Source organism: Micromesistius poutassou (assembly GCF_964030765.1).
Source record: "Micromesistius poutassou genome assembly, chromosome: 5".
Taxonomy (NCBI): domain Eukaryota; kingdom Metazoa; phylum Chordata; class Actinopteri; order Gadiformes; family Gadidae; genus Micromesistius; species Micromesistius poutassou.
In genome coordinates, this window is record NC_140275.1 from 5,330,274 (window position 1) to 5,356,596 (window position 26,323).

Here is a 26,323-nt window from a genome sequence, read left to right on the forward strand (position 1 = left end):
GCCTACGTGTGCCGTTAACATCGGAGTGAGAAAGTTTCTGTTTTGAGAAAGATGTCAAGGTTGTCGAACTGGAACTATAAGTTTCAAGACTCTATACACCCCTTGTGTGTACACACACACACATACACACAATGGCCCTTGTGTGTGTGAATGCCTCAGTCAGCCACGGAGCCCAAGATAACAAGTGCCTTTGTTTGTCTCGTTCACGAGTGTTTAGAATGCGACGCGTTTATGGAGATCTTGAATGAAAGCAGGGTTTTGACATACTAGTATACTACTAATATATATTATTAAGCACCAGATTGGATTCCACTCTGAATGGTTTTGAGCTTTCCAAATCATGGAGGCTACAGTTAGTTCTATTCTTAAAATAGTTCCAAGCTCAGGTTGGGGGCTAGTTCGCTGGTTCTCCCTCTGACGTGACCTTTCAGCATTATTCAACTATTAAAACAAATACAACATGGAACAGATATGAAAGCTATGACAAATTTTAAACTTGTTACACCTACATAGCCAACAATTTCAAACAGTAAAAATATAAAAAAATATGAAGATGATGATAGAATAGGTTAAAAAAAATTGCGCAGACATGACATGCATTTGTATTTCTTTGTCCATTTATTGAAGAAACCTGAATGGGGTTATGTTTTGTTGAGTCATCCTCTCCCCCCCCTCCAACCGGTGTTCTCTCTGGTGGTCTCTCCAGGGGTCCTGGTCCAGGACCGCAGTGGTCAGCCTCCCATCCCAGTCTGAAAAGACTGATTGTCATTTCACACCATTTCTCCTCTATCTCGAGACATCAAAGCAGTAGGAGTAAGGGGAGGACAAAGAAGAGAGGGTGGCTTTGCTGTCCGTTACGCCCCGAAGCTTGGCACAAGCCCTGCTGCGTACTCAGACCCAGAGGGAGACAGAGCACCTTCCAGCCCCTGAGAGCCCTGCTGTTATCACCCCACACGGCAGTGTATTGTAGTCCTACTGTTGGCTGCTGATGGGACGGTGGTGACTCGTGCCTCACAGCTCTGGTTCAGAGCGTTTTCTACTCTTCTAGTTTGGTTCCGCACGCAGTTGCTCAACATAGTTGGAGATGTCTGGACCCCCGGGTCAGAAACCAGCTCTGCGGGCCAGCAGCTCCCCCAAGAGCCGTTTCCAGGTGGACGTGGTCACGGAGGCAGAGAAAGCCGAGGCCTCCGCGGGGGGTCGGTCACCAGCTCCTGGGACGGATGACCCCAAGGGCCGGTCCAGAGTGGTGGTGGGCTTCCTGGACCCGGAGGGCCTGGGGAGCGCTATGGACATCGGACTACCACCCGACGTCTCCCATAACGGGGACACGGTGAAGAGCGACTCGGTCAGCCTCCACTCAACGGGCACAGGACACACGCACGTTTCGGACTCGCAGTCCAACACCTACTACATGCGGACGTTTGGACACAACACCATCGACGCCGTACCCAACATCGACTTCTACCGAAATACCGCTGCAGCGCTGGGAGAGAAACTGATCCGACCATCGCTGTCAGAACTCCACGATGAGCTTGACAAGGTAATGGCCGGAGCTCTGAACGGGTCTTAATTTACCCAGTAGGCTACTTGAGTACTTTACTCAGGTACTTAAACAGCCCTGCCTCATTCTGAGGCATGTTTAAACAACATCTTTAAACAACATTTGAACTTGATTAGTAGGACAACTTACTCCATTGCTAAATGTAATATAGTTTAAACTTAACTTTATTACATACATTTCATTCAATTCAAAGGCTACAATCAGTTTGTAAGTCAGAATTTAATACAAACGCGATTATATGAACTTGAGGATAACATTAGGCCCTTTGAGATGATAAACCAATATTCTGCATCCCATCTTAAATTAATATTAATCTAAAAATGTTCATAAGAGGGATGTGACCATTCCAAATTAAGATTTCACAGATTTTTCTTATTTTTCTTATGGCTCCTATTGATGACGGTATATTCATGAGTAGGCTTAAGGTAGGTTCACTACTAAACTAGTTTTAGTGGTAGAGTACAATGATTAATATGATGAGTCTATATTTTGAATTAAAGACACGAGAAAGGCCTGTCTCACACACTATCACCTCCATGTCTCACATGAGCCTACGGATTAGAACTTTAAATGTTACACTGTGATTGACCTACGAGTCCTTCTCTCTCAATAGTCATTAATGCAGCGGCCACGGGTTATTAGTACGACACACATTCCGCTCCACCCACTGCACAGGACAGGCCCCCACTGTGACATCAGCGGCCGGCCTGACACGCGCGTGGACACACAATGCACTTATTCTGCCGGGTGACCCGGCACGGACTGTCCACCAGTACCGTTGACAGAGAGACATTTTCTAAAATAAAAAATAAGAGGCCTCCAGCTCCTCTGAACCTCAGGAGTGAGGGCACATCTCAACCCGGGGGGGGAGTATCAGCCATGTACTGTATATCACAGGATCTGCTGTGACAGACACACAGACATTTATAGTAGCTTTACAGAGCAACACATCCACATATGCAGCACCATTAATTCTCTGACAATTAGCTTAGAGGTGTTACGTGCAGATCGTATATGCAAGGGTTCTGATCATTGAGCAGGATAGGGACAAAACCTTTAAAAATTGGCTTCTATGAAATAGATTTTTTCAATAACATATGTTTAGAAATAATTTAGATTGGGCAGGAGAACTTCATGTTTTTAAGAAGTTGGATCTGGGTTTGCACCCATGCACAGGAGTACGGTAGGCTTATTCCACCCACCTGTGTTTAGATGAGATAAGATGAAGGCTACTTTTAGTTGGAAATGCAGCCCTTGAAATTGCCTACAGGACAATAATATAATTATAAAAAGATAATATTATAACATTTTATTTTTTATATTATAAGAGTCGTAGGCAATGCAAAAATACACGTAGGCTATGCGTTATTGACAGTTAAGGTAGAATCCAATGGTTATAATCATAACCATTGTAATGTTCATATATTGTTCATATATAAGATGATGCAATGCAATTGATTCAGCACAGATTTGCGGGATAATTAGGTGCCAAGCACAAAGTGCGAGGCAACCTATTGTAATCGTTAGTTTTATTATTATTATTCCGCCATGTTTGACTTACACAGCCTAAACCGCTCGCACGCTTTTTATGAAACTTACTGCAGCTGTAGAGGTTGACCCAAGATTAACAGACAGCAAATATTACACTGATTGGCCCAAAGGTGGCGCTATACCAACTGTCCAAAAATGCAAACTTTGCACAAGCATATCTCGTAACCGGTTTGACCTACACTTTGTTCACACATGCATATCCTCATGCTGAACAAATATGCCTCAAGAACCTATGACTTCCGGTTTCCAGATTTGCCGCCATTTTGAATTTAGATAAAAACATAAAATTCCCTAAGGATCCCAGGTTTTTTGACTTTGTCAGAAATCCTATAGCCCATGTCATCTATGGACCATTATCTTAAATCTGACAAAGATTAGTCTGTACAATAAAATTTAAAGCACCCATGAGCCATTGACTTTGTGGTTTAAAACGCGCAAATAGTTAATTGCTCATATCAACATGAAGTTGGACTCCTATGATGTTGACTCAAATACAAAATTTGTAACAAGTTAAAGTCAACATATTTTCAAATAGGGAGTGGCATCGAAATGGGCGTGGCCTGTCACTAAAATCACCACAGTTCATAGACGCAATGTTTGATTTGAGCGGGACCAATGTTCACACATGCATATGCTCATGCTGAACAAATATGCCTCAAGAAACTATGACTTCTGGCGAACGGATTTGCCGCCATCTTGAATTTAGTTAAAAACATTAAATTGCCTAAGGATTCCAGGTTTTTTGACTTTGACAAAAATCCTTTAGCCCATATCATCTATGGACCAATTTAATCAATCCGACATAAAGATTAGTCTGTACAATCAATTTTAAAGCACCCATGAGCCATTGGCCGTTTCTCAATACCAAGTACGCGGACTACGTTCTCGCGGACTTGGAAGTACGTACTTGGCAAGTCCGGACTTTCAAGTACGGACTTCCGAGAACGCGAGTACGCACCTGCAATTGGAACAGCAGCGGACTCGATGATGCATTCTGGGATATTTAACGGTCCCAAGTCCACACGAGTCACCTCCGATGCATCCTCGGTAGAACGGCCTCATCGAGAACGCATCGAGAACACTTCCGGGTTTTACGACAGTACTCGCGTTCTCGAGTACTTGGAATTGGAACAGTGCTTGGGCTACCACTGATGACGTTTATCGAGAACGCAAGTACACGAGAACGCGAATTGAGAAACGGCCATTGACTTCTAAAAGGGGTGTGGTTTAAACCGGGAAAAGAGTTAAATGCTCATATCAAAGTCAAAATTGACTCCAATGATCTTGACTCCAATACAAAAGTTGTTCAGAATCAAATTCTGAACAAGATAAAGTCAACATATTTTCAAATAGGGTGTGGCATCGAAATGGGCGTGGCCTGTCACTAAAAAAAATCGTCAAAAAAAATCGTCAAAATTTAACTTAACGTCAAAAGGCAGGGTTAACTTAACCTAATCATCATCAAACTTGGGATAGTCAAAGGTACATGGGTCAAGATGAAACTGTACAAATTGTATCTAAATCGGCCTAAAGGTGATGCTATTGCAACAGTCCAAAAATGCTAAAATCTTTGAAAATCGTCAAAATTTAACGTTTTTAACCAAAAGCCAGGGTTAACTTAACCTCATCATCAAACTTAATGGTTAGGGTTAGGGTTATGTTTATGGTCTGCGTCATGGTCTGGTTAGGGTTAGGTTTGATGGTTTATTGGTCGGTAGGGTTAGAGTAAGGTTTGATGGTTTATTGGTCGGTAGGGTTAGGGTTAGGTTTGATGGTTTATTGGTCGGCCTATGCTTGGCACCGTAAAATGCTGCTCGCAGCTTTAATTATTATTATTATTAGAATTATTATTATCGGCCCAAAATCAACCAACTCAGTGGAAGTTAATAGAGCTAGACTTGAACCTATTTAATATTTACATATTATCCATCACCTGGCACCATTCTGAAACAATCAGAAACTATATTCTGTGATGAGACCGCCTTCTATCGTTAACATACATCCATGTCTGTGCTGTGATTGGCCGAAGGAGCCCTTTGAGGACGGTCTGGCCAATGGGGAGGAGCCCACCGCAGCAGAGGAGGCAGCAGCCTTGGCAGCCAAGCAGTCCAAAGGAGGAACCATCAAATTTGGTTGGGTGAAAGGTGTCCTGGTAACTGAGGCCTCTTAGTTTGGCTGACTGACTGACATAATGTTCTGTTGACTGCTGTATTAATTGGCAAATTATTTACAAATGTATCCATTGATTATCGGATTGTTTTGAATAACTGACAGATGTGTCTGATTGTTTGATCAACCAATAGACATGCGGTTGTGTGCATAAATCAGAAGCATGTGTGTGTTTGTAGGTGCGCTGCATGCTCAACATCTGGGGGGTCATGCTGTTCATCAGGATGTCCTGGATCGTTGGCCAAGCAGGCATCGGTATGTTGTCATCCGCAACCTCCGCCTCTTTTAGCTCCTCCCACATCATGACATCGCGGACATAGCCCCTTACAGTCTGGTGACGATGTGATTGTGTTGCAGGGCTGACCATCGCTATCATTTGCATGGCAACGCTGGTCACCACCATCACCGGCCTGTCCACCTCTGCCATAGCAACCAACGGCTTTGTGAGAGGAGGTTTGTTTTAATTTGTCGCTCTAGCACGCGTCAGCTAGAGTTCATCATTATGTGGCCTCTTATCTACTGTTTTAATAACCTCCACAAGTACTCAACTGACTGGGTCTCCAATAGAGGATCAGTACCATTATATTAAGTAAACAGACTATTATGAATCAATTCAACAGTATTCCACTGTGGCATCCCAAACATCTATTGTTAATGCCTCCCATTCACCCACTAGCTCACACACCCATCAACTGTGAAGTAAACCCTGATTGGTTTTGGACAATACATATTGGAATTAAATAAATGCACCTGGAGAAATAAAGAAATTTGCTGGTTGGTATACACAGGCGAAGAAGAAGGACTTTCAGGTGATTTCATGGCAGGTCGGTTCCAAAGAATCAGTGCATTTGGGTTTTGAACAATTTGGCAGTGGCGCAAGTGTGCATGTTGGAAACAGGCCTTTGAGTCTGTACATCACATCTACCCCCTGGTCCAGGGAGATCCAACATGATCCAATCAGATGTTGGATCGGAATGGATGAAATCCTTCAAAACCATTGGCATTACTTTCAAATCAGATTGGATCAGGGAATCGTATCTAATCGCTCTAATCTTGATAAAGTCTTCAAAATGTATTTGAAGACTAATAAATCGGATTGAGAATATTTTGATATTCTTTATGTTCTTTACATTCTATGGAGGCTTAAAGCACTTACAATCACAATCGGGTTACCTTTCAGATCTGACTTGGTTATCTGATCCTGGGTCATCAAAATATGGGATTTCCAAATCTACTCAGATCTGATTGAGATCCAAAGTTTGGTGCTGGGTGGAAAAGGGGGATGTGGTTTCTGACAGCGAGGGTCTCTCCCCAGGAGGAGCGTACTACCTGATCTCTCGCAGTCTGGGTCCTGAGTTCGGTGGATCCATTGGACTCATTTTCGCCTTTGCCAACGCCGTTGCCGTGGCGATGTACGTGGTGGGCTTCGCTGAGACTGTGGTCGAGATGCTGAACGTAAGACACACTGTTAGGTTATTGATCTGACATTGAGCTTTTATTGGTGTGCTTTTGGTCAATGTATTGGTGTGTTATTGATGTGTTACTGTTAAAATTATTGGTGGGAAATTTATAATGTTACTGGTATGTTATTGATCTGTGATTGATAATGTAATTGATAACATTATTGGTGTGTTATTGATCAGGATGTCGATGCGTTGATGACTGATGAGCTGAACGACATTCGGATTGTCGGAACGCTTACCGTCATCCTGCTGCTGGGAATCTCAGTGGCCGGGATGGAGTGGGAGGCCAAGGTACACACACAGACACACACTCATTCACAACCACACACACACACACACACACACACACACACACACGAGGGAGTGGGAGGTCAAGGTACACACACAGACACACTCGTACACAACTACACACACACACACACACATGAGGGAGTTGGAGGCCAAGGTACATACACTCATGCACAACTACTTTAGGCGGCCCCCTAATCAACACATGCCTGCCACCTTAACTACGACCTCCTCATCTTCATCGTCAAAACCACTTATCCGGAGTCGGGTCGCAGGGACAGCAGCTCAGGCAGGGGGCCCCAGACTTCCCTTTCCCGGGCCACATTGACTAGCTCTGACGGGGGGATCCCGAGGCGTTCCCAGGCCAGTGTTGAGCTATAATCTCTCCACCTAGTCCTGGGTCTTCCCCGAGGTCTCCTCCCCACTGGTCGTGCCTGAAACACCTCCCTATGGAGGCACCCAGTGGGCATCCTTACCAGATGCCTGAACCACCTCAACTGACTCCTTTCTAAGCAGAGGAGCGGCTCTAATCTGAGTTCCTCACGGATGGCTGAGCTTCTCACCCTATCCCTAAGGGAGACGCCAGCCACCGTCCTGAGAAAACCGATCTCGGCTGCTTGTACCCGCGATCTCGTCCTTTCGGTCATCACCCATCCCTCATGACCATAGGTGAGGATAGGAACGAATATCAACCAGTAGATGGAGAGCTTTGCCTTGCGGCACAGCTCTCTTTTTGTCACAACGGTGCGGTAAAGTGAACGCAATACCACCCCCGCTGCTCTGATTCTCCAGCCAATCTCACACTACATCGTACACTCACTCGCAAACAAGACCCTGAGGAGCTTGAACTCCTCGGGGTCATGTCCTTAGATTTGGGTTAGGGTTTTGCTTTTGCTTTTGTTTTTTAGCTACAAAGTATTATATATATATATATATATATGAAGTCAGACAGCAACCTGTTTCAACATACAACATATCAATAATAAACCTCTGAACAGATATGTTTCGAAAGACATGACATCAGGATGTTTGGTATAAACAATTGTTTTGAACCGCAAACTTTTCTCTTGCGAGGGTTACACCAGCATCAAGCGAATCAAATCGAATTTGTGTCGTTCTCACGAGTAGAATCATGCGAGATTGGCGTAAACAGCTTTGTACGTGCCGTGCCATTCGAGACGTTCACGCCGCTGGCTTTACATCTATTCACGTCTCTGCATTGAGTTTGTCTGTATCACGCCGGGCTGAAAATGACCTTCGTTTTTGATGTGAACAGACCTTTAGACTATGTGACTAAGTTAGTGATGTGTGGTATCAACAGGTTTTTTTAACTACATGACTAAGCAGAAGCACTATGATGTGTGTTTCATGTGAGTGTGTGTGGTGTGTTAAAGTCTCTCAGGGTTATGCGGAATATGGGCCACGAGATTTGCAGACTCCTATTACCTGGTCTCCGTCTGGTCATTCCTTTGTTGCTCAGGACATTATTATGAAAAACATTTTTCCCATAAACATCACAAAGTTACTGGGGGTTTTGGGAGGGGGGGCTTTGAGGGGGCTCAGCCTTCTTCTGGGGGAGCTTAAGCCCCCGCTAGCCCCCCCTTGCGCTGCCGCTGTGACTGATTGATGTGGTATATACTGATGTGTGTTGACCTACTACATGACTGAGTGATGTGTGGTATATACTGCTGTGTTTTCATCTCCAGGCTCAGATTGTCCTGCTGGTCATTCTCCTGGGGGCCATCGCTAACTACTTCATTGGGACCTTCCTCACTGTAGAGGCAAAGGAACCCAAGGGGTTCTTCGGCTACAACTGTGAGTCTGGTTCTTTCTCTCTTCCCCTGGATCTCCCACCTCCTCTTCTGATATCAGCCGGATCTCATGTGACATCCGACAGCATTAACAAAACCCCTTTAAACAAACTAACTATTTTAAATATTTATCTTAAACTTTACTACACACACCCACCCACACACAAGCACACACATGCATAACTTGCTCTCATGTGTTTAAAGGGTTCTTAAGTTGTTCATTTGTATGTATGCCCATTGTGTCTATCAATTTGAGGGGTAATGTCTTTATTCTAGCTTTGTTTTGCAGAATAATAACAATGATGTGTTTTCAATTAATGTAGAATTCAAGTTTCACGCAAGTAGTTGGCCCTCAACCTTCTTCCTGTGACAAAGTGTTTGCTCTAAGTGGCCTTCGGGAGGGTCTGTGTACCGATGCTTATAGCCAGGGTACATACAGGGCCGTTCAACAGGGGAGATCAATATCATCTGTGGAACATTAAATCGTAGCAATCTTCTTACCCTAGCTGCTTCTCTTCCCACTAGCGGCTATCTTCCTGGAGAACCTGGGTCCAGACTTCAGAGAAGAGGAGTCCTTCTTCTCCGTGTTCGCTATCTTTTTCCCAGCAGCCACTGGGATCTTGGCGGGGGCCAACATCTCTGGTGACCTTACTGTGAGTCCTGACTCCACCCCTCCCTATTGCTTCACCTTTTATATCTCCAGCTTCAACACTAGGACCATCATTATTATGACATTGCACAGGTATGGAGCTCAATAGAAGGAACATCTAGGCTAAATGTATTCTAGCTGTTAAGGGTTGCAGAAAAGGACCCAGGTGCAGACCGGATATAATTGGAAAAAATATTTATTCCTTTTCTTTAGGATTTAAAAAAAAACTAAGGGAAGACTGGTCAACAGTCAAACTAAGGAGTCAAAAATGTAACGCACAGAAGATCAAGGCAAAAAGTTCCTACACAAAAAATCCAAAACAGAAAATAACAAGGCAGAGAATCCAAAGTCCTCTGGCAGAGCAGAAACAGGCAGAGCAGAAATGGGCAGAGTATCTCACCAAACTTGTGATACGATCTGACAAAGCATAACTTGTGGGCTGAACTTAAATAACAGGGGGAAAGCAAATCATTGGCTGGGAGAAAACAAGGGACAGGGAAAACTCAATCAGTATAACAAACAGCTAATGAGCAGGTGGCACCAGGCAGGAGAGGGCAGGGTTCAGGACAAAAACAAAAAGAACATGGCAAATGCAAACAAATGCATTCAATTCCACAGAAGACCAGCAGGGCGGGCAGAGTCCATACATGATACTAACAATACCCCCACCTTAACGGACGCCTCCAGGCGTCCCTTTTGTCCAAGATGTGCCGAGCGGGGACCCAGCACCTTTCCTCGGGGCCATAGCCCTCCCAGTCCACGAGGTACTGAAGTCCTCAGCCCCGGCGGCGAACATCCAACAGTCGCTGGACGGTGTATGCTTCTGACCCATCAATGAGTCGTGGGGGTGGGGGGGATTTGGGGGCAGAATGCAAGGGGCTACAGATGAGGGGCTTGACTTTGGAGACATGGAATGTAGGGTAAATGCGGCGAAGGGGGCCAGGAAGCTTGAGCCGGACTTGGGGCCGGACTTGGGGCCGATTACTCTGGTAATTGGAAAGGGGCCGACGAAGCGGGGAGAGAGCTTACGGGATTCGGTCTTGAGGGGCGGGTCCTTGGTTGAGAGCCACACGTGTTGTCCTTGGTGGTTGAGAGCCGTGTTTGTCAGCTTGAGCTTTCATCCTGGCTGAGGAGCGAAGAAGGGCTGAGCGTGTACGTCTCCACGTCCGACGGCAACGGCGGACGAACACTTCAGCAGATGGTACACCCACCTCCCTCTCCTGGTCTGGGAAAAGTGGCGGCTGGTAACCCAGGGAGCACTCGAAGGGAGATCAACCAGTGGACGACGAGATATGAGCGTTAATGGCATACTCTGCCCAAGGCAACTGTTGGCTCCAGATGGTGGGGTTCTGGGAAGCAAAGCAGCGCAGCACCATCTCCAGTTGCTGGTTTGCCCTCTCGGTCTGGCCATTACTCTGAGGATGAAAACCAGAGGATAAACAGACAGAGGCACCAACCAGCTTACAAAAGGCCTCCCAGTAACTGAACGTGAATTATGGTCCCCTGTCTGACACAACTTGAACAGGCAGCTCATGTAACTTAAATACATGCACATACATAGCACCAAGTATCACTTGCGCCGGAATACGCCTTTTCGCTTTTCGCCGACACGCCTCTCCAGGCGCAAGTGTAGTGCTGCCTGGTTGCTGCGGGGGAAAATCAGCTTTGTGCCGGGTGCAAACTAGCAACGATACATGCGTCAGTGTAGAAAGTCAATTGCGCTGGGTGAAAGATAGGGCCCTTGGTGTGTGATAATTTATTCTTTATCTTCATAAACACGTCAAAATAAAAATGAGTACCAGTGACCGAATCTTAAATTGGTGTGTGTAAGTGCAGTCAACAAAAAGTATTTACTCCCAAGCTCACTCTCTCACTCTCTTTCAATGCCAAAAAAGCGAACAGGTGAATGCAATCACATAGGACAACTACTATTACCGGGACGCCCACCACCTAAAGTGAGAGCGCAGTGAGCAACACAAGACCATAGAACATATAGAATACACTCCTTTGCCATATTTATCACATTTGTTTATATATGTAGGGAATATATAAGGGTCTCTTGTATCTGCCCAAAAAAGGGTTATGATTATTTGTACCATTTTATTTTTTGATACTTTGGTACATTCTGACCCAGATAAATACTTTGGATACTTTTATAACTTTTACTCAAGTGATTTTCTTATGGATGACTTTAACCTTAACTAAGATATATGTACTTTAACTCAAATATGTATTCTTTTTTCTACTTTATGCACCAATGAAGGACAAAACAAAACAAAGATACATAGTCATTGTGATCTGTGTACTAACATGAGTCTTACAGAAGTCAACAGTTTCAACCGACTTTGTCATTTTACTGTAAACTTTACAGTTAATTTATCGTCTTGAAGGGAAACCCATATAGGGTTGAGGTAAATGACCTTGTGACCTCTTAAATTCCCCCAGGACCCTCAGTCAGCCATCCCTAAAGGCACCCTGTTGGCCATCGTTATCACTGGAATCACCTACATCGCCGTCGCACTCTCCACAGGTAAAGTCCTCTCAATGACATGTCTCTGTTTTCACTGTCTAACCCCTACCTGCTCCTTAATGACCTGTTTCTGTATTCACTGTCTAACCCCTACCTGCTCCTTAATGACCCGTCTCTGTATTCACTGTCTAACCCCTATCTGCTCCTTAATGACCCGTCTCTGTATTCACTGTCTAACCCCTACCTGCTCCTTAATGACCTGTTTCTGTATTCACTGTCTAACCCCTACCTGCTCCTTAATGACCTGTCTCTGTGATGTATAAACCCTACCTGCCCTTTGATGACCTGTCTCTGTATTTACTGTTTAACCCCTACCTGCTCCTTAATGACCGGTCTCTGTACTCACTGTTTAACCCCTACCTGCTCCTTAATTACCTGTCTCTGTACTGTCTAACCCCTACCTGCTCCTGAATGACCTCTATCTGTATTCACTGTTTAACCCCTACCTTCTCCTTAATGACCTGTCTCTGTCCAGTGACAGACCTGCTCCTGAATGACCTGTGTCTTTATCCACCGTCGAACCCATACCGGCTCCTTTATACACTGTTTCTTAACTGTCTAACCCCTACCTGTTCTATATTAGGTCTTTTGTGACTTTGGTACCACTCTCCTCTTCAGGGGCCTGCATCGTGAGGGATGCTACAGGTGACCTCAACGACACGGTGACGGACACGGTAAACTGCACGGATGCTGCCTGTACTCTGGGCTACGACTTTTCCATCTGCAAGGAGGGAGGCTGTCAGTACGGCCTGATTAATGACTTTCAGGTACACACTTAACACTAACACACTTGTACATTAGTGCACCTGTAGAGGAACACACCTGTACATGACCTTACCTGTTTACTGACACCCCGGGACAGGAACAGACCTGTACACAAACACACCTGTAATGACCATGGCCCCGTTTCCCAATAACGATGGATCCACTCTCGTACGATCACTCTTACGAAGGATCTTTCGATGCTTTGTAAAAAAAATTTGAGCGTTTCCCGAAACTCCTCTTAATATGAACGCACGTGCTGCTGATGTTCGTAGGCTTGTAGCTGTCCACTGACACAGAGCTGAAAGCTCTGTAGGAGGGGGAGACACAGGAATGTTGTTTGATGAAACTATATTTTGTGGCAGCAAAAAAATATATCTCTCCCCATCAAGGCCAACAGCAGAGTAGCCTATGAAAAAAATACACCAATATGAATGCTACAAATATTAAAACACAATTGATTAGGCCTAGGCCGACATATGCTAAATCAGTCCTAATCCTGAACACACTGTGTGTACATTTTTTCACTGCATTTTCTCCCCCTGAAATAATTCCATATTGATTTTTGAAACATGCCCTGCGCTGCAAAGAGAGCAGCCTTTCTCTGATTCCGCATTAGGTTTCATTGATTGGCGCGCACTCTCTAGTCTAGAATCTTTGGTGTAAACATAAAAAATGCAACGTTCCATTAATTCATTATCATTCAAACACCGAGGCATTGACATGGCTATGACTGTTGCTGGTCTAGATCCTGCCCATATTGTTGGGCAGGGGTATGATGGTGCGGGCAATGTAAGCGGGAAAGGCACGCATCGCAGCACAGTTTCCCGAAGTCTACGTTCACTGCAGAAACCATGCTCTCAACTTGGCGTTTGTGCACTCCACTAAGGTCAGGGATGTTCATAACTGTCTAGACACAGTCCAATAAATAGTGAACTTCATCACAGCCTCACCAAAGCGCCTACAGTGCTTTATGGCAAACAATTGCAACAAAAAACGCCTGCAGAAATTCTCCGACACCCGCTGGTCTCAGCATGATTCATGTAGCCTACATTATGTCTTCTGTCATTGATCAATATGAGGACATTTTAACTACGACGGTTGAATTAAAATCAGAGGGAGACAGCAAGTGCAGCTTGCAAGGGACCTCCCACACAAGCAATGGAATCATTTGATTTTATTATATGCCTTGTGATAGGGTTGCCTTGTGACGTGGCGTTTGATCGGTACATTTCGGCTGCGCATGTACAGTATTTCTGGAATTTAAAATTGCTGCAATAAGTTATATTTTTGTTGACTTCTAACATGTCTCTGTCTTTGCTGTTTAAATCTAACAGTAGTCTACGAGTAATATATCAGCGGTAACCACTGTTTTTGCGGTATTGCGAAATTGCGCCAGCTGGACATTCAATACACGGAATGTCCAGCTGGTGACTCCACTGAGGCTATAGTAACGATGCTCTTAGCACTCTATGAGTGCCCCTGGAGCCCTCGTTAGCTACGAGGGTTTTAACAACGTTCGTTACGCAACAATGCTTTCAGGAAACGGTGTGAAAACTCTACGATGTTCGTACAATGAACTTTACGAACCACGTAGGCTAACGATGCTTTCGGGAAACGGGGCCCATGCCTCACCTATACATAAAAACATATTGGACAGGTCGTGGCCATCTTGTTGACATAGATGGAAGTAAAACATTCTTCAGCTTCTTCCATCTACAAGCATCTTCAGATTGCAGTGTGATTAATGTTTGTGTGTGTGTGTGTGTTTGTTTGAGTGAGAGAGAGCTATTCGAAACAACGAGAGACAAAGAATAGAAACTTTTGTTTGGAGTCACAAGGCTGATCTGAATGACAGCATTCAGCCTCCACACACACACACACACACACACACACACACACACACACACACACACACACACACACACACACACACACACACACACACACACACACACACACAGTATGCTAGCCTGCTACTGTTATGTGTGCTGTATGCGAGCAGGCTACCAAACGTTGCCTTGGTTTAGCAGGAGATCTGGTGTTTGTGATTGGCAGGTCATGTGTGTTTTTGTGATGATTGGGAGGTCATGAGTGTGTTTTTGTGATTGGCAGGTCATGAGTGTGTTTTTGTGATGATTGGGAGGTCATGAGTGTGTTTTTGTGATTGGGAGGTCATGAGTGTGTTTTTGTGATTGGCAGGTCATGAGTGTGTTTTTGTGATGATTGGGAGGTCATGAGTGTGTTTTTGTGATGATTGGGAGGTCATGAGTGTGTTTTTGTGATTGGCAGGCCATGAGTGTGTTTTTGTGATTGGCAGGTCATGAGTGTGTTTTTGTGATTGGCAGGTCATGGGTGTGTTTTTGTGATTGGCTGGTCATGAGTGTGTTTTTTGTGATTGGCAGGTCATGAGTCTGGTGTCTGGGTTCGGTCCTCTGATCTCTGCGGGGATCTTCTCGGCGACACTGTCCTCCGCTCTCGCCTCGCTCGTCAGTGCTCCTAAAGTCTTCCAGGTCAGCCGGTCCCCCGTCCTGCAGTGTTCAACACCTCAGCCCTGCTACAATAGACTGCTTTACCCCGTTAGCTTAGCTTCCCTAGTATGCATTTTTTCAACCAAGCATCCATTACTCAAGCCCAGTGGTGGAATGGGGATTGTTTTAGTGGGGGGACTGTATGACGTCATCAAAAAGGAATCCCACACACCCACACATTCAGAAGAAGTTTGAGGTTTGTTACTTGCCAAATATGGAACCTGTAGCTAATCTCAATTGTAAAAATCAACATGTTTAATAATAATGCTTCTTTCTCATTACCCCACATATTAAAACAATAGGCCTACCTACATGTCTAGACAAACACTCATAACCAAAGCTCCTCACATCTCCACGCTACCACCGCTTTACAGACAGGCCTAGCCTGTTTGTAACATACTGAAATAAGTGGGCGGACGGCACCCCCTGCGTCCCCCGCCCACTACACCCCTGCTCAGCCTGAATATACGTTTATACATGTATAAACTATGTCCTCTTGTTTATAAAATAACAAACTTAAAGAATAACAACTACACGTATTGATTCAATGACTGGATTGATGGATGGATGGATGGATGATTGGTGGATGGATGGATGGATTAATGGATTGATGAATGATGGATGAATGGATGGATGGATGGATGGATGGATGATTGGTGGATTGGTGAATGGATGGATGGATGATTGGTGGATTGATGAATGATGGGGGGTTTTGTGTCCCTCTAGGCGCTCTGTAAGGACAACATTTACCCTGGACTGGGTATGTTTGCAAAGGGTTATGGGAAAAACAACGAACCTCTGCGAGGCTACGTGCTGACCTTCTGCATCGGCCTGGCCTTCATCCTGATTGGTAAGCTGATCTCCTCCTATGACGACTCAGACGTCATTGACAGAAAGCTACACAGGCCAATCAAGACTCACGGATCTAGCACTAACATCCTGGTCATGAATGCAGTCCAAGTAAAACAGTTGCAGGGCATCACTATAAAGTGTTTTAAAGCCTTTTGGGCATTTCTTTAAGATTTATTTATTTTTGATTTCTTACCATTTTGTAATATCAATGTCCCAGTAAACATGTACAAATATTGCACCACAGAAAGTGACTAGGAGTAGTCTATTAAAACCATTAGGCATAAAAACAGTTTATATATGAGACTCCATATGCAAATCAGGCAGGCCAAATGGGATCTCAAGCCGCAGGTTTAATTTATTGACCTTTTAAATAGGTATTGATGGAAATGTCTTTCTTTCTTTCCTAGCGGAGTTGAACATCATCGCTCCCATCATCTCCAACTTCTTCCTGGCATCCTATGCTCTGATCAACTTCTCTGTGTTCCACGCCTCGCTAGCCAACTCCCCAGGTAACCCCTGGGAGTTAGTAACCTCTCACAGGAAACCATCTTGCCTAACATAACTAAAACAAATCAGTAAGAATAGCTTAACTTATTCAAACTAGATGGCCTAGCATAAACTTAACCTAAATAAACCAGCTAGCCTAGCTAAACCTAACAAAATAAACCATTTGGCTTAACTAAACCTAATTAAACCAACTAGCCTAGCTAGACCTTGCCCAAATAAACCAGGTAGCCTAGCCTAACCCAAATAAACCAGCTAGCCTAGCCATACCTAACCTAAATAAACCAGCTAGCTTAGCTAAACTTAAACAGCTGAAGCCTTATCGTCATGGTCATTTTTTGGAGCTGTGCTGCTCGACATTAGAGGATAATTGATTGAGCAAAATGCCCCGTGTCCATGACAATCTCCAAAAGAAGGGAAAGTGTCGGAGCTCAAACTAATGTTGGACTACACTGTTTCTTGCTGACCAACTGAAATATTTTCAACGTTGTCGTGACATTTTTGACATTGCTCAGCGCTAACCAATCACATTGCTGTCTAGCTGCGGATGTAATGAATAAACATTTGTATTACTAATAAATAGTTAATAAATATTCAATGCAACTATAGGCCTACTGCCAGACAACAATGGAAAATTAATTAATAGAATATCCTGAACTATCTAAATACGGTGATTGCATCAGTTACATCTTGATCGCTCCACCCGGGGACCAGCTGGCCAAAATGTTGATTCAGCCCAGCCTTGTGCCTAGATAGGCACTCTGGAACCCCCAACCTTGCTCTGGAGCTGACTGCAACACTTATCATGGACATGGGCCTTAAGACTTGAATGGGTCTATTTACCAGGGCTGTGTTCTGCTGTTTCACCACAGGGTGGCGTCCTAGCTTTAAGTACTACAACAAGTGGGTGTCCCTGGCCGGAGCCGTGCTGTGTGTGGTCGTAATGTTCGTCATCAACTGGTGGGCCGCCCTCGTCACCCTGCTCATTGTCCTGGCTCTGTACATCTACGTCAGCTACAAGAAACCTGGTACAGACATGCACATCACCTCTGGATGTGAACTGGTTTCTATTGGTTACTACAGTTTTCTACTGTAGATGTGAACCGGTTTCTCCTGTATTCTACTGTAGATGTCGTGATTTATACTGGTTTATATGTTTTTCTAATGTAGATGTGAACTGCTTTCTACTGTGTTCTACTGTAATAATAATATTGTGTTTTACTGTAGATGTGAACTGGGGCTCCTCCACCCAGGCCCTGATGTTTAATCAGGCTCTGACCCACTCCATCAACCTGACTGGGGTGGAGGACCATGTTAAGAACTTCAGGTCGGGCCGCATTCACACCCCAACACCCCCCCCCATATTATGTTTTTATTACACGGCTCTTCTCAATGCTGTGGAACGCCCCATTCACTTGCATGGGCCTTCCCGACTTCGGGTGGTGAATTATTTTTCAATAATGACCATTGCTAAGCATATAATGACCGCTGTCAAGGAAAGTGGATTTTTTTCACGTCTTTCGTATTACTCCGCAAGTAGTCCAGTAACTTATCAACCCCAGCGGATTCGGTTGCTAAGCGACGTCAACGTCTTTGGCAGACTATTTCTCTGCTGATCAACACTACCAATGGGAATTGTAAAAAGACACACCGCGTCAAGTTATTTTTTCGTTTTGGCAAGTAACCGTGTAATAAGCGGGATAATGTATAGAACATTCAAAGCACATATCTTAATCATTGATGCCTTCAAATCATTTTATTTAACATGACATAACGTTGAAAATGAATATATTCTATGAAAATACCAACTGACACCACCTCCACACCAACCACCACCATCCTGTAGGCCCCAGTGTTTGGTGATGACCGGGTACCCCACGTCCCGCCCTGCCCTCGCCCACCTGGTTCACTCCTTCACCAAGAACGTGGGCCTGATGGTCTGTGGCCACATCAGGACTGTACGTACGCACACACGCACTCACTCGCATGCGCACAATTGTCACAAAACACACAAGTGTTATTTTTAGCATGATCTATGTCAGCATGTTGTGTAGCATTGTGCTGTGTGTTAGCATGTTGTGTAGCATTGTGCTGTGTGTTAGATGTTCTATCTGTATGCCATGTGTTCCAGGTGACCCGCCGGCCAAACTTTAAGGAGCTGGCCCAGGACCATGCCCGCTGCCAGCGCTGGCTCCATAAGAAACACATCAAAGCCTTCTACACACCTGTGTTCTCTGACAACCTGCGACACGGAACACAGGTCCTCCTACAGGTGAACACAGCCAGGGGGTCCTCCACTAAGGTTTAGTCAAATTTGCCCAGAACCTTATATATTCCACTATAATAATAATAATAATAATATATTATATTCATATATATATGTGAATATAATATATTATTATTCACAGTTGCTCTCCATCCAATCTGACACTGAATCTGAAGCTTGAGCTATTTTGCAAAGAAGAATGGGCAAAAGTGTCAGTCTCTAGATGTGCAAAGCTGGTAGAGACATACCCCGAAAGACTTGCAGCTGTAAATGCAGCGAAGGTGGTTCTACAATATTGACTCAGGGGGGCTATATATATATATATATAGTATATACTGTAGGTAGAAAAAGCAATATAACCATGTGATAAAGATGCTGTGAGATCATTCAAATAAACGAAACTGCTGAAAAGAAATTAGTGTATCGCAACCAAATAAAAATCAATCCTGATTGTAATTATGTAAACACTTTTGGAACAAACACAGTTGCGTTGTCGACACAATACAGTTAATATACTCTGGCAACTCCTAACTGTAGTCCTCTTGGGCACTCTTAACTCCTCTGACTCATTAGCTATCTTAAGACGTAGGAATGTTGATAACTTGCTTCACTCCTGGAAGTCAGAGTATAACCCAAATGTCAGGCAGAGAACAGATAAACAACCCAGAACACAGCTCCTCCTCCAGATAGTGTTTACTCAGCAGTGCTTTCATCTCTACATTCAAATGATCATGGAAGATGGTACAACCCCATGGTTCTACTGGTGGACAATGGGAGATGCCCAGTACAACCATACACCTTTACTGGTGGACAATGGGAGCCTCCCAGTACACTCAGTCTTCTACTGAGGAATGTGGTTCCTCAGTAGAAGACTGAGGAACCAGTCTTCTACTGAGGAATCCTCTGTTATCCTCTGCTAGATAACACTGGGAGCTGTGCGATACAACCACAAATTTTTACTGGTGGACACTGGGAATGGCCCAGTACAAATACATACCTCAACTGGTGCTCACTGAGAGCTGACGAGTACAACCACCTACCTTTACTGGTGGACACTTGGAGCTGCCCAGTACAATCCCAGTCTTTGACAGGTAGATCCTGGGAGTTGACCACTATGGGTAACTGATGTTGTCTCTCCAGGCTACAGGTCTAGGCCGACTACGACCCAACACACTGGTCCTGGGCTTCAAGACCAACTGGAGCGATGGACACATGAGGGACGTGGACATCTACATCAACACAATACAGTAAAATTCCTTATCTTAGATGTAATCAGTCAAAGTTGATCCTTAGGGGCCACCATATGGGAGGTGTGCCATATGGGTTGGCAATGTTGTTGTTCCAGGTCTACAATAATGTGGTTGCTATTGAAGCTCTGGGCTGTCTACCGAGCACTAAGCTAGGGAGCTCTTTATGGTCCACTTCTAGGCCACTCCAAAACCTTGATATTTAACACATTGAGCCTACAATTGGGGAAGTGGGAAGGAGATGATGCATCCTTTTGTTCTGTTTGTCATACTGCACCGCCCTGAGAGAGGACACACCAGAGAATGCGTGTTAAAATGCGTTCTGGGATAAGAGTTGTAGGAAGAAGTCGCCATTTTATTCCCATGGTTATGACCCATTTGTGATTTATTTTTTTAGGACCTTCATTGAGTAAGAGCGTTATAATTAGCGATTTTGTATATGAAATGTATAGATGTTTATACATTTTTCCAAGAAGCTTAACCCTCCCCGGCATGTGAATCAACTAAGTGTCGGAGAAGCTGAACCCTCTTTCAGATGCCTCATATAGCCAATAAGGGGAGCATGTTTCACACACTTTTTAGTGTGTAAAATAGCAAATGGGAGATGTTAGCATCATCTGTCCGAGAGGTTAAAATACTCTGATCCATGCATTAATGCACCCTGTTCTATTTCAGTGATGCCTTTGACCTCCAGTTTGGAGTGGTCATCCTCCGGCTTCAGGACGGACTGGACATTTCTCACATCCCGGGACAAGGTAGACAAAGACACAGTGGGAGAGACCATTGATCAATTGATCCACATGTCAATTGATTCTGATTCTGTGTATTGATTGGTCCTCATCCCAGATGATTCATCCTTGGAAAAGCCAGCGGGGGGCGTGGCCAAAGAGGTGCCGGTGACTGTTAGCGTGGTTAAAGACTCAGACTCAGACTCTTGCCCCTCCAAGACCACCAGCCTCCAGAACAGCCCTATGATCAGCAGAGGTAAGAGAGACAGAGTGAAAGATCATTAAGTAGCCCATCACCTCACCAAAATGTCTTGTTCAACTCTGCCATTCAAAATTCTTAGTGGAGTTTGGAGGTAGAAGGTCTCTGAAGCCACCATGTGTTCTCCTGACATCAAGTCTTAGTGGTGTTTGGAGGTAGAAGGTCCAAAGCCATTGTGTGTTCTCCTGGTATTTGGAGGTAGAAGGTCTAAAGCCACCATGTGTTCTCCAGACATCAAGTCACCTCTGAGCCTCAGAGACCAACGACTACTGGACACCAGCCAGCAGTTCAGGAAGAAACAAGGCAAAGGAACCATCGACGTCTGGTGGCTGTTTGACGACGGAGGTGCCCAATGTTCTCAAACAAACCCAATACAAGCCCCCCTTTGCAACCCCTTTACAAACACTTTACAATCCCATTTACAAGGTCCTTTATACTACTTATTATAAATATATATATATATTCCTCTTGGGATTAGCATGGTTACCTGAAAGTATAATTTGTATAAAGACCAGCTAAAGGTGATGCTGATTAAACCACCACCCTCTCTGACCTGTGTTGTGTTGTTTGGTCTGGAACCCTGCAGGTCTCACACTGTTGATTCCATACCTGTTGACCAATAAGAAGAAGTGGGGCGACTGCAGGATCCGTGTTTTCATTGGTGGAAAGATCAACCGCATTGACCATGACCGGCGAGCGTGAGTCCAGCCAAGGTTTCTCTTGGTCTGCATCAAGAAAAACACTGGTCCAGAACTTGGGGATTGAGAATGTTTCTTGTGGTTCTGTGTTCTATCAGAATGGCCACCCTTCTAAGCCGCTTCAGAATCGACTTCTCTGACATCAACGTTCTGGGAGACATCAACACCAAACCCAAAAAACACAAGTAGGAGTCCAGTCCAGTCTAATCAGTTGTGTCCAGTCTAGTCCACTCCAATCTAATCCAGTTGTGTCCAGTCTGGTCCAGTATAATTGAATCCATTCTATTCTAATCTATTCTAAGTCAAGTCCAGTTCTTCTGCACCCCAGACTCTTATCCTGTGAGAGAGAATATTAATGTGTTGATGCTTCATAGTGATATATTATTACTGAGTTGCTTCGTTACCTGTTACCTGATGCTGTGTTCCAGTAAGCTGAGCTTCAAGGAGCTGATTGAGCCCTACAGGCTGAAGGAGGATGACATGGAGCAGGCTGAGGCAGAGCACCTCAAGGCTCTGGAGCCCTGGAGGATCAGCGACAATGAGCTGGAGCTGTATAGGGCCAAGGTCAGACCACATACTGTACCGCCCATATACTGTACCACTCTCTAGCTCTGTAAGGCCATGGTCAGACTACATACTGTACCACTCTCTAGCTCTGTAAGGCCATGGTCAGACTACATACTGTACCACTCTCTAGCTCTGTAAGGCCATGGTCAGACTACATACTGTACCACTCTCTAGCTCTGTAAGGCCATGGTCAGAACACATACTGTACCACCCATGTACTGAACCACCCCTAGCTCTATGGTCAGACCACATCCATCCATACATAGTGGCAGCTGGTCTCTGACTGGAGGTTGTTTTCTTTTTCAGACCAACCGGCAGATCCGACTGAATGAGCTGCTCAAGGAACATTCAAGCTCAGCCAAACTAATCGTCATGTAAGACTTTATAACATTTAAACATATGTGAAAAAAAAATTTACTTTAAAAATGTTAACACAAAAATCATCTTTCAGAGAGCCCAGAGTTGACCTGAATTGTCTCAGTCAAACAAACACAATATCAATATCTCATAATCAGATTCCTTGGAATCAGGTTTTTCACTGCACTGATTTTTACTTGTCACCAATGTTGTAACATAACAGTAACATAACTACTTTTTTGGGGTAAAAGTAGTGTAACACAATAGTCGCGGGCACTCATTCCACACTGAGGCTGGTACTATCAATAGCATGCAGAGAGCAGTCAGTCATCATGGCAAGCGCCGCGGAGCAACCAACGGTAACTTTTGAGGGATGGAGGCAGTGGCAGCACGGGCGAAGCGGGCAGCCGCCCGACCAAAACCGCCACTGGATGGAAGTATTCACATTATTTCGAACTGATTGAAAATAAGCAACAATAAAAGTAACGTAAAAGGAACGAGTAATGGTAACGAGTTACTTTCCATAGAGGATAGAGGGTAAGTAAAGTAAGGGAAAGGTAAAGTAACGAGCAAACACTACTTTTTAAAAGTAACTTCCCCAACACTGCTCGTCACCTTTACATGCTCTTTCTTGTGTGTACAATCTTTTACCCAATGGTATGTGTTCTGACAAATACCACATTTTGTCCTTCTTCCGAATTTATCAAGCGGGTTAGTGCCTGCAAGTAGTCCTGGAGCTTGGCAACTTTGGGCTTGTGACTGCTCTCTTGTTGTCTGTGTAGTATACAGCGTCTTGACTCGAAAACTTGTTTGAGCGCCAATTTCATATCAGCAAAAGTATGTGTTCCACATGCAGTTAAAGCCAGTTGCTAGTCTTTGACATCGAGAAAAGCTGTATCCAGAAGTTTAAATGCCAAAACTGCATCGTGCAGAACCATATTAATCTTACGGACCTTGTTGTATTTCTGTTGAAAGTCTGCAATATATTCCCCCATCGGGACGTTGTCTCGATATCCGATCAAACTCAAGAGTACACTTCACATCCTTCACATCCTTTTCCTTTCGCATAACTTTGTTGAGTTCCTGAATCAATGTGGTCATTCCATTATCCTTATCCAGATCATCAGCTGATATTTCCAGAGCGATATCCCTAGCTCTACCTTTCAGCGAAAGAGCTATCATTAACGCTTGTTTTTTTTTTTGTCCAAGTCCGTTTTTCCACTTAATCTTTCCAATTCTCATAGGACTTCCCTTCGTCAAAACCCAGAGGCAATCTGTGTAAAAAGTACCCATCTTCTGCTACCATGTTAATTTCAACAATTGTCCTTAGTCAACTTATTTAGTACATTTTAGGCTCTCAACAGCATGTGAAAGGCGGCCCGTGAGCGGCTGGATGATGGTAGAGAAAAGTTGATGACAACCGCCAGGTTTGGGAGTGTGGGCCAAAAACGAGGGCAAGGGTGTTAAGACAAAAAGGTGAAGTTTTATTTACTCCAAAACCAAGGTCCAAAAATAAATCCATTAGTTACAAAAATAAAGCAATGTTCCAAAAAGAAACAACTGGTTGCATCAATCAGCCTAGCCTAGCCTAACAAATTATACCATGTGCTCTAGGACTGGCCTCTCATCAATCCAGCACCTTCTCCCCAGCCACAAAATGAGACTCCCCTTAAATAAGCCAATCAGTCCCAGGTGGACTGATTGGGCCATACCAATAATACGGGGAACTTCCCTGGCCAAGGCTAGGTTAACCTGCTGCCCCCTAGTGCTCCGGAAGTCCAAATATCACATTAAATATGATGTGAGGGGAGAGTCAGTGAGAAGGGATTTTCACCTTCTCACACAGCATTACAATCCAGCATCGTCACCTCGGCGGGAAAAACAGGGCACACACAAAGTACATCCTAAACACAGCGCGTGCCCGAGTAACACTTAAATGTCTACCGTAATTAATATAATAAAGGTGCCTACAAATTTAACTTAACACCCCTTCCCCATCGAAAAAAAAAGCCAACCACCAGCTTAGCTTACTGTGTCCTCTCTATAGTAGCTTACACTGTATGTAAAATGCAAATTCTCCTGACAAATAATTGCATCATCACACAAGCTGTGTGCGCACTTCAGTAGAATATGACAACGGCCCGGGGTGCCGAACACATGACAGAAGACAAATCAAACAATCCCAACAGTAAAGCTTTTTTTCCCTTGGTTGACCGCAGCATCCACAGGTATTGCATATAGTTGGAGCCTTTCAACAGCTCGTTAATTACAATATAATTAGATTATCTAGAATATTTTGAACCTGACGGTTATAAAATCATCCTACACCTCGTCCCATTAAGACAATGTATTAAAGTTGTGTAAAACTCTGATTTAAAGAGTTAAAACACACTAAAGTCATGTCAAACTGCTATTTAAAATGTAACTCTTGTTTTTATGTTATGTTAATTTGAATTTCTACTCTACAAATGATGTCATACGAGTCTCTTTTCTGATTGTCCTTCTGGCTCTCTCTGTCTGTCTCCTTCCTGTATGTAGGAGTCTTCCCCTGGCCAGGAAGGGGACCATCTCTAGCGCCCTCTACATGTGCTGGCTGGAGACACTGTCCCGAGACCTGCCTCCTGTCCTACTGGTCAGGGGGAACCACCAGAGTGTTCTCACATTCTACTCCTAACACACACACACACACACACACACACACACACACACACACACACGCACATGCGCGCCAATCACATGGACGCAAAACACACACACACACACACTCAAAACACACACATGCAACACACACACACAAAACACAAACATACACATGCAAAACACACACACGCAAAACACACACATATACACACACACAAACACGAAATACACAAGCAGGGTAAATGCAGGTGCATTCATAAATTCGAGCCTAGAGGCTTTTTTGCTGTCTGGCTACCGTATTGTTGGTTCATTTTGAGAGGACATAAGGATGTTACATATTATTTGCACTGTAACATGACAAATAAGTATCAGAAATATTTTAAATAGCCAGTTTATAGAGGTACTAATTTAAAGGGAATGTTTTATAGCTACCTCTTCAAGAGGTATATCTATATTGCTAGATATTTATGTGATAGATTAATGATCCAATTTATTTTTTAATGTATTTATTTAATTATACTGCTTTGATGGTGAAGAATATTGGGTTAACAGTATACATTCTAATCCTGTGTAATCTTGCATTGTCTTCCTACTAGATCACAATAAGTTAATCAGTTGGTTAATGTTGTCTTGAGAGGAAATGGAGACTGAAAGTTGCAACATATTGTGGTGCCCCACAATGAAATGTGGCTGTTTGACTTAAATGTTATCAACTACAGTTTATTCATGTTCACTCATTGTGAAGATTTAACATGTAATTAAGTGTACTGTGTAAGGGTGGTTGTTTTAAGGGGTTTTTGGTTTTGGTGGACCATGATGGAAGATAGTTTGAGTTTGTCTAAATTATTGTTGCCCCAAAATAAAAATAAAACTATACATGAAGTTTTGAA

General features: G+C 44.0%; 1 protein-coding gene across 1 annotated transcript; it reads left to right on the forward strand.

The window, feature by feature from the left end:
- Window positions 1-1,084: 1,084 nt before the first annotated feature.
- LOC311343546 (solute carrier family 12 member 2-like) lies at window positions 1,085-26,323 on the forward strand (the record flags this gene model as incomplete). Its single annotated transcript, XM_084468420.1, has 26 exons — window positions 1,085-1,540; window positions 5,142-5,264; window positions 5,461-5,536; window positions 5,639-5,734; window positions 6,597-6,736; window positions 6,925-7,035; window positions 8,739-8,847; window positions 9,369-9,496; window positions 11,938-12,022; window positions 12,641-12,789; window positions 15,190-15,297; window positions 16,042-16,165; window positions 16,575-16,676; window positions 17,544-17,699; window positions 17,899-17,998; window positions 18,518-18,629; window positions 18,803-18,943; window positions 20,078-20,184; window positions 20,860-20,939; window positions 21,031-21,168; window positions 21,403-21,516; window positions 21,758-21,869; window positions 21,968-22,054; window positions 22,298-22,433; window positions 22,743-22,810; window positions 25,332-26,323. The coding sequence occupies 26 exons, from the start codon at window positions 1,085-1,087 to the stop codon at window positions 25,465-25,467; spliced, it is 3,294 nt and encodes a 1,097-aa protein (XP_084324546.1). The 3' UTR covers window positions 25,468-26,323.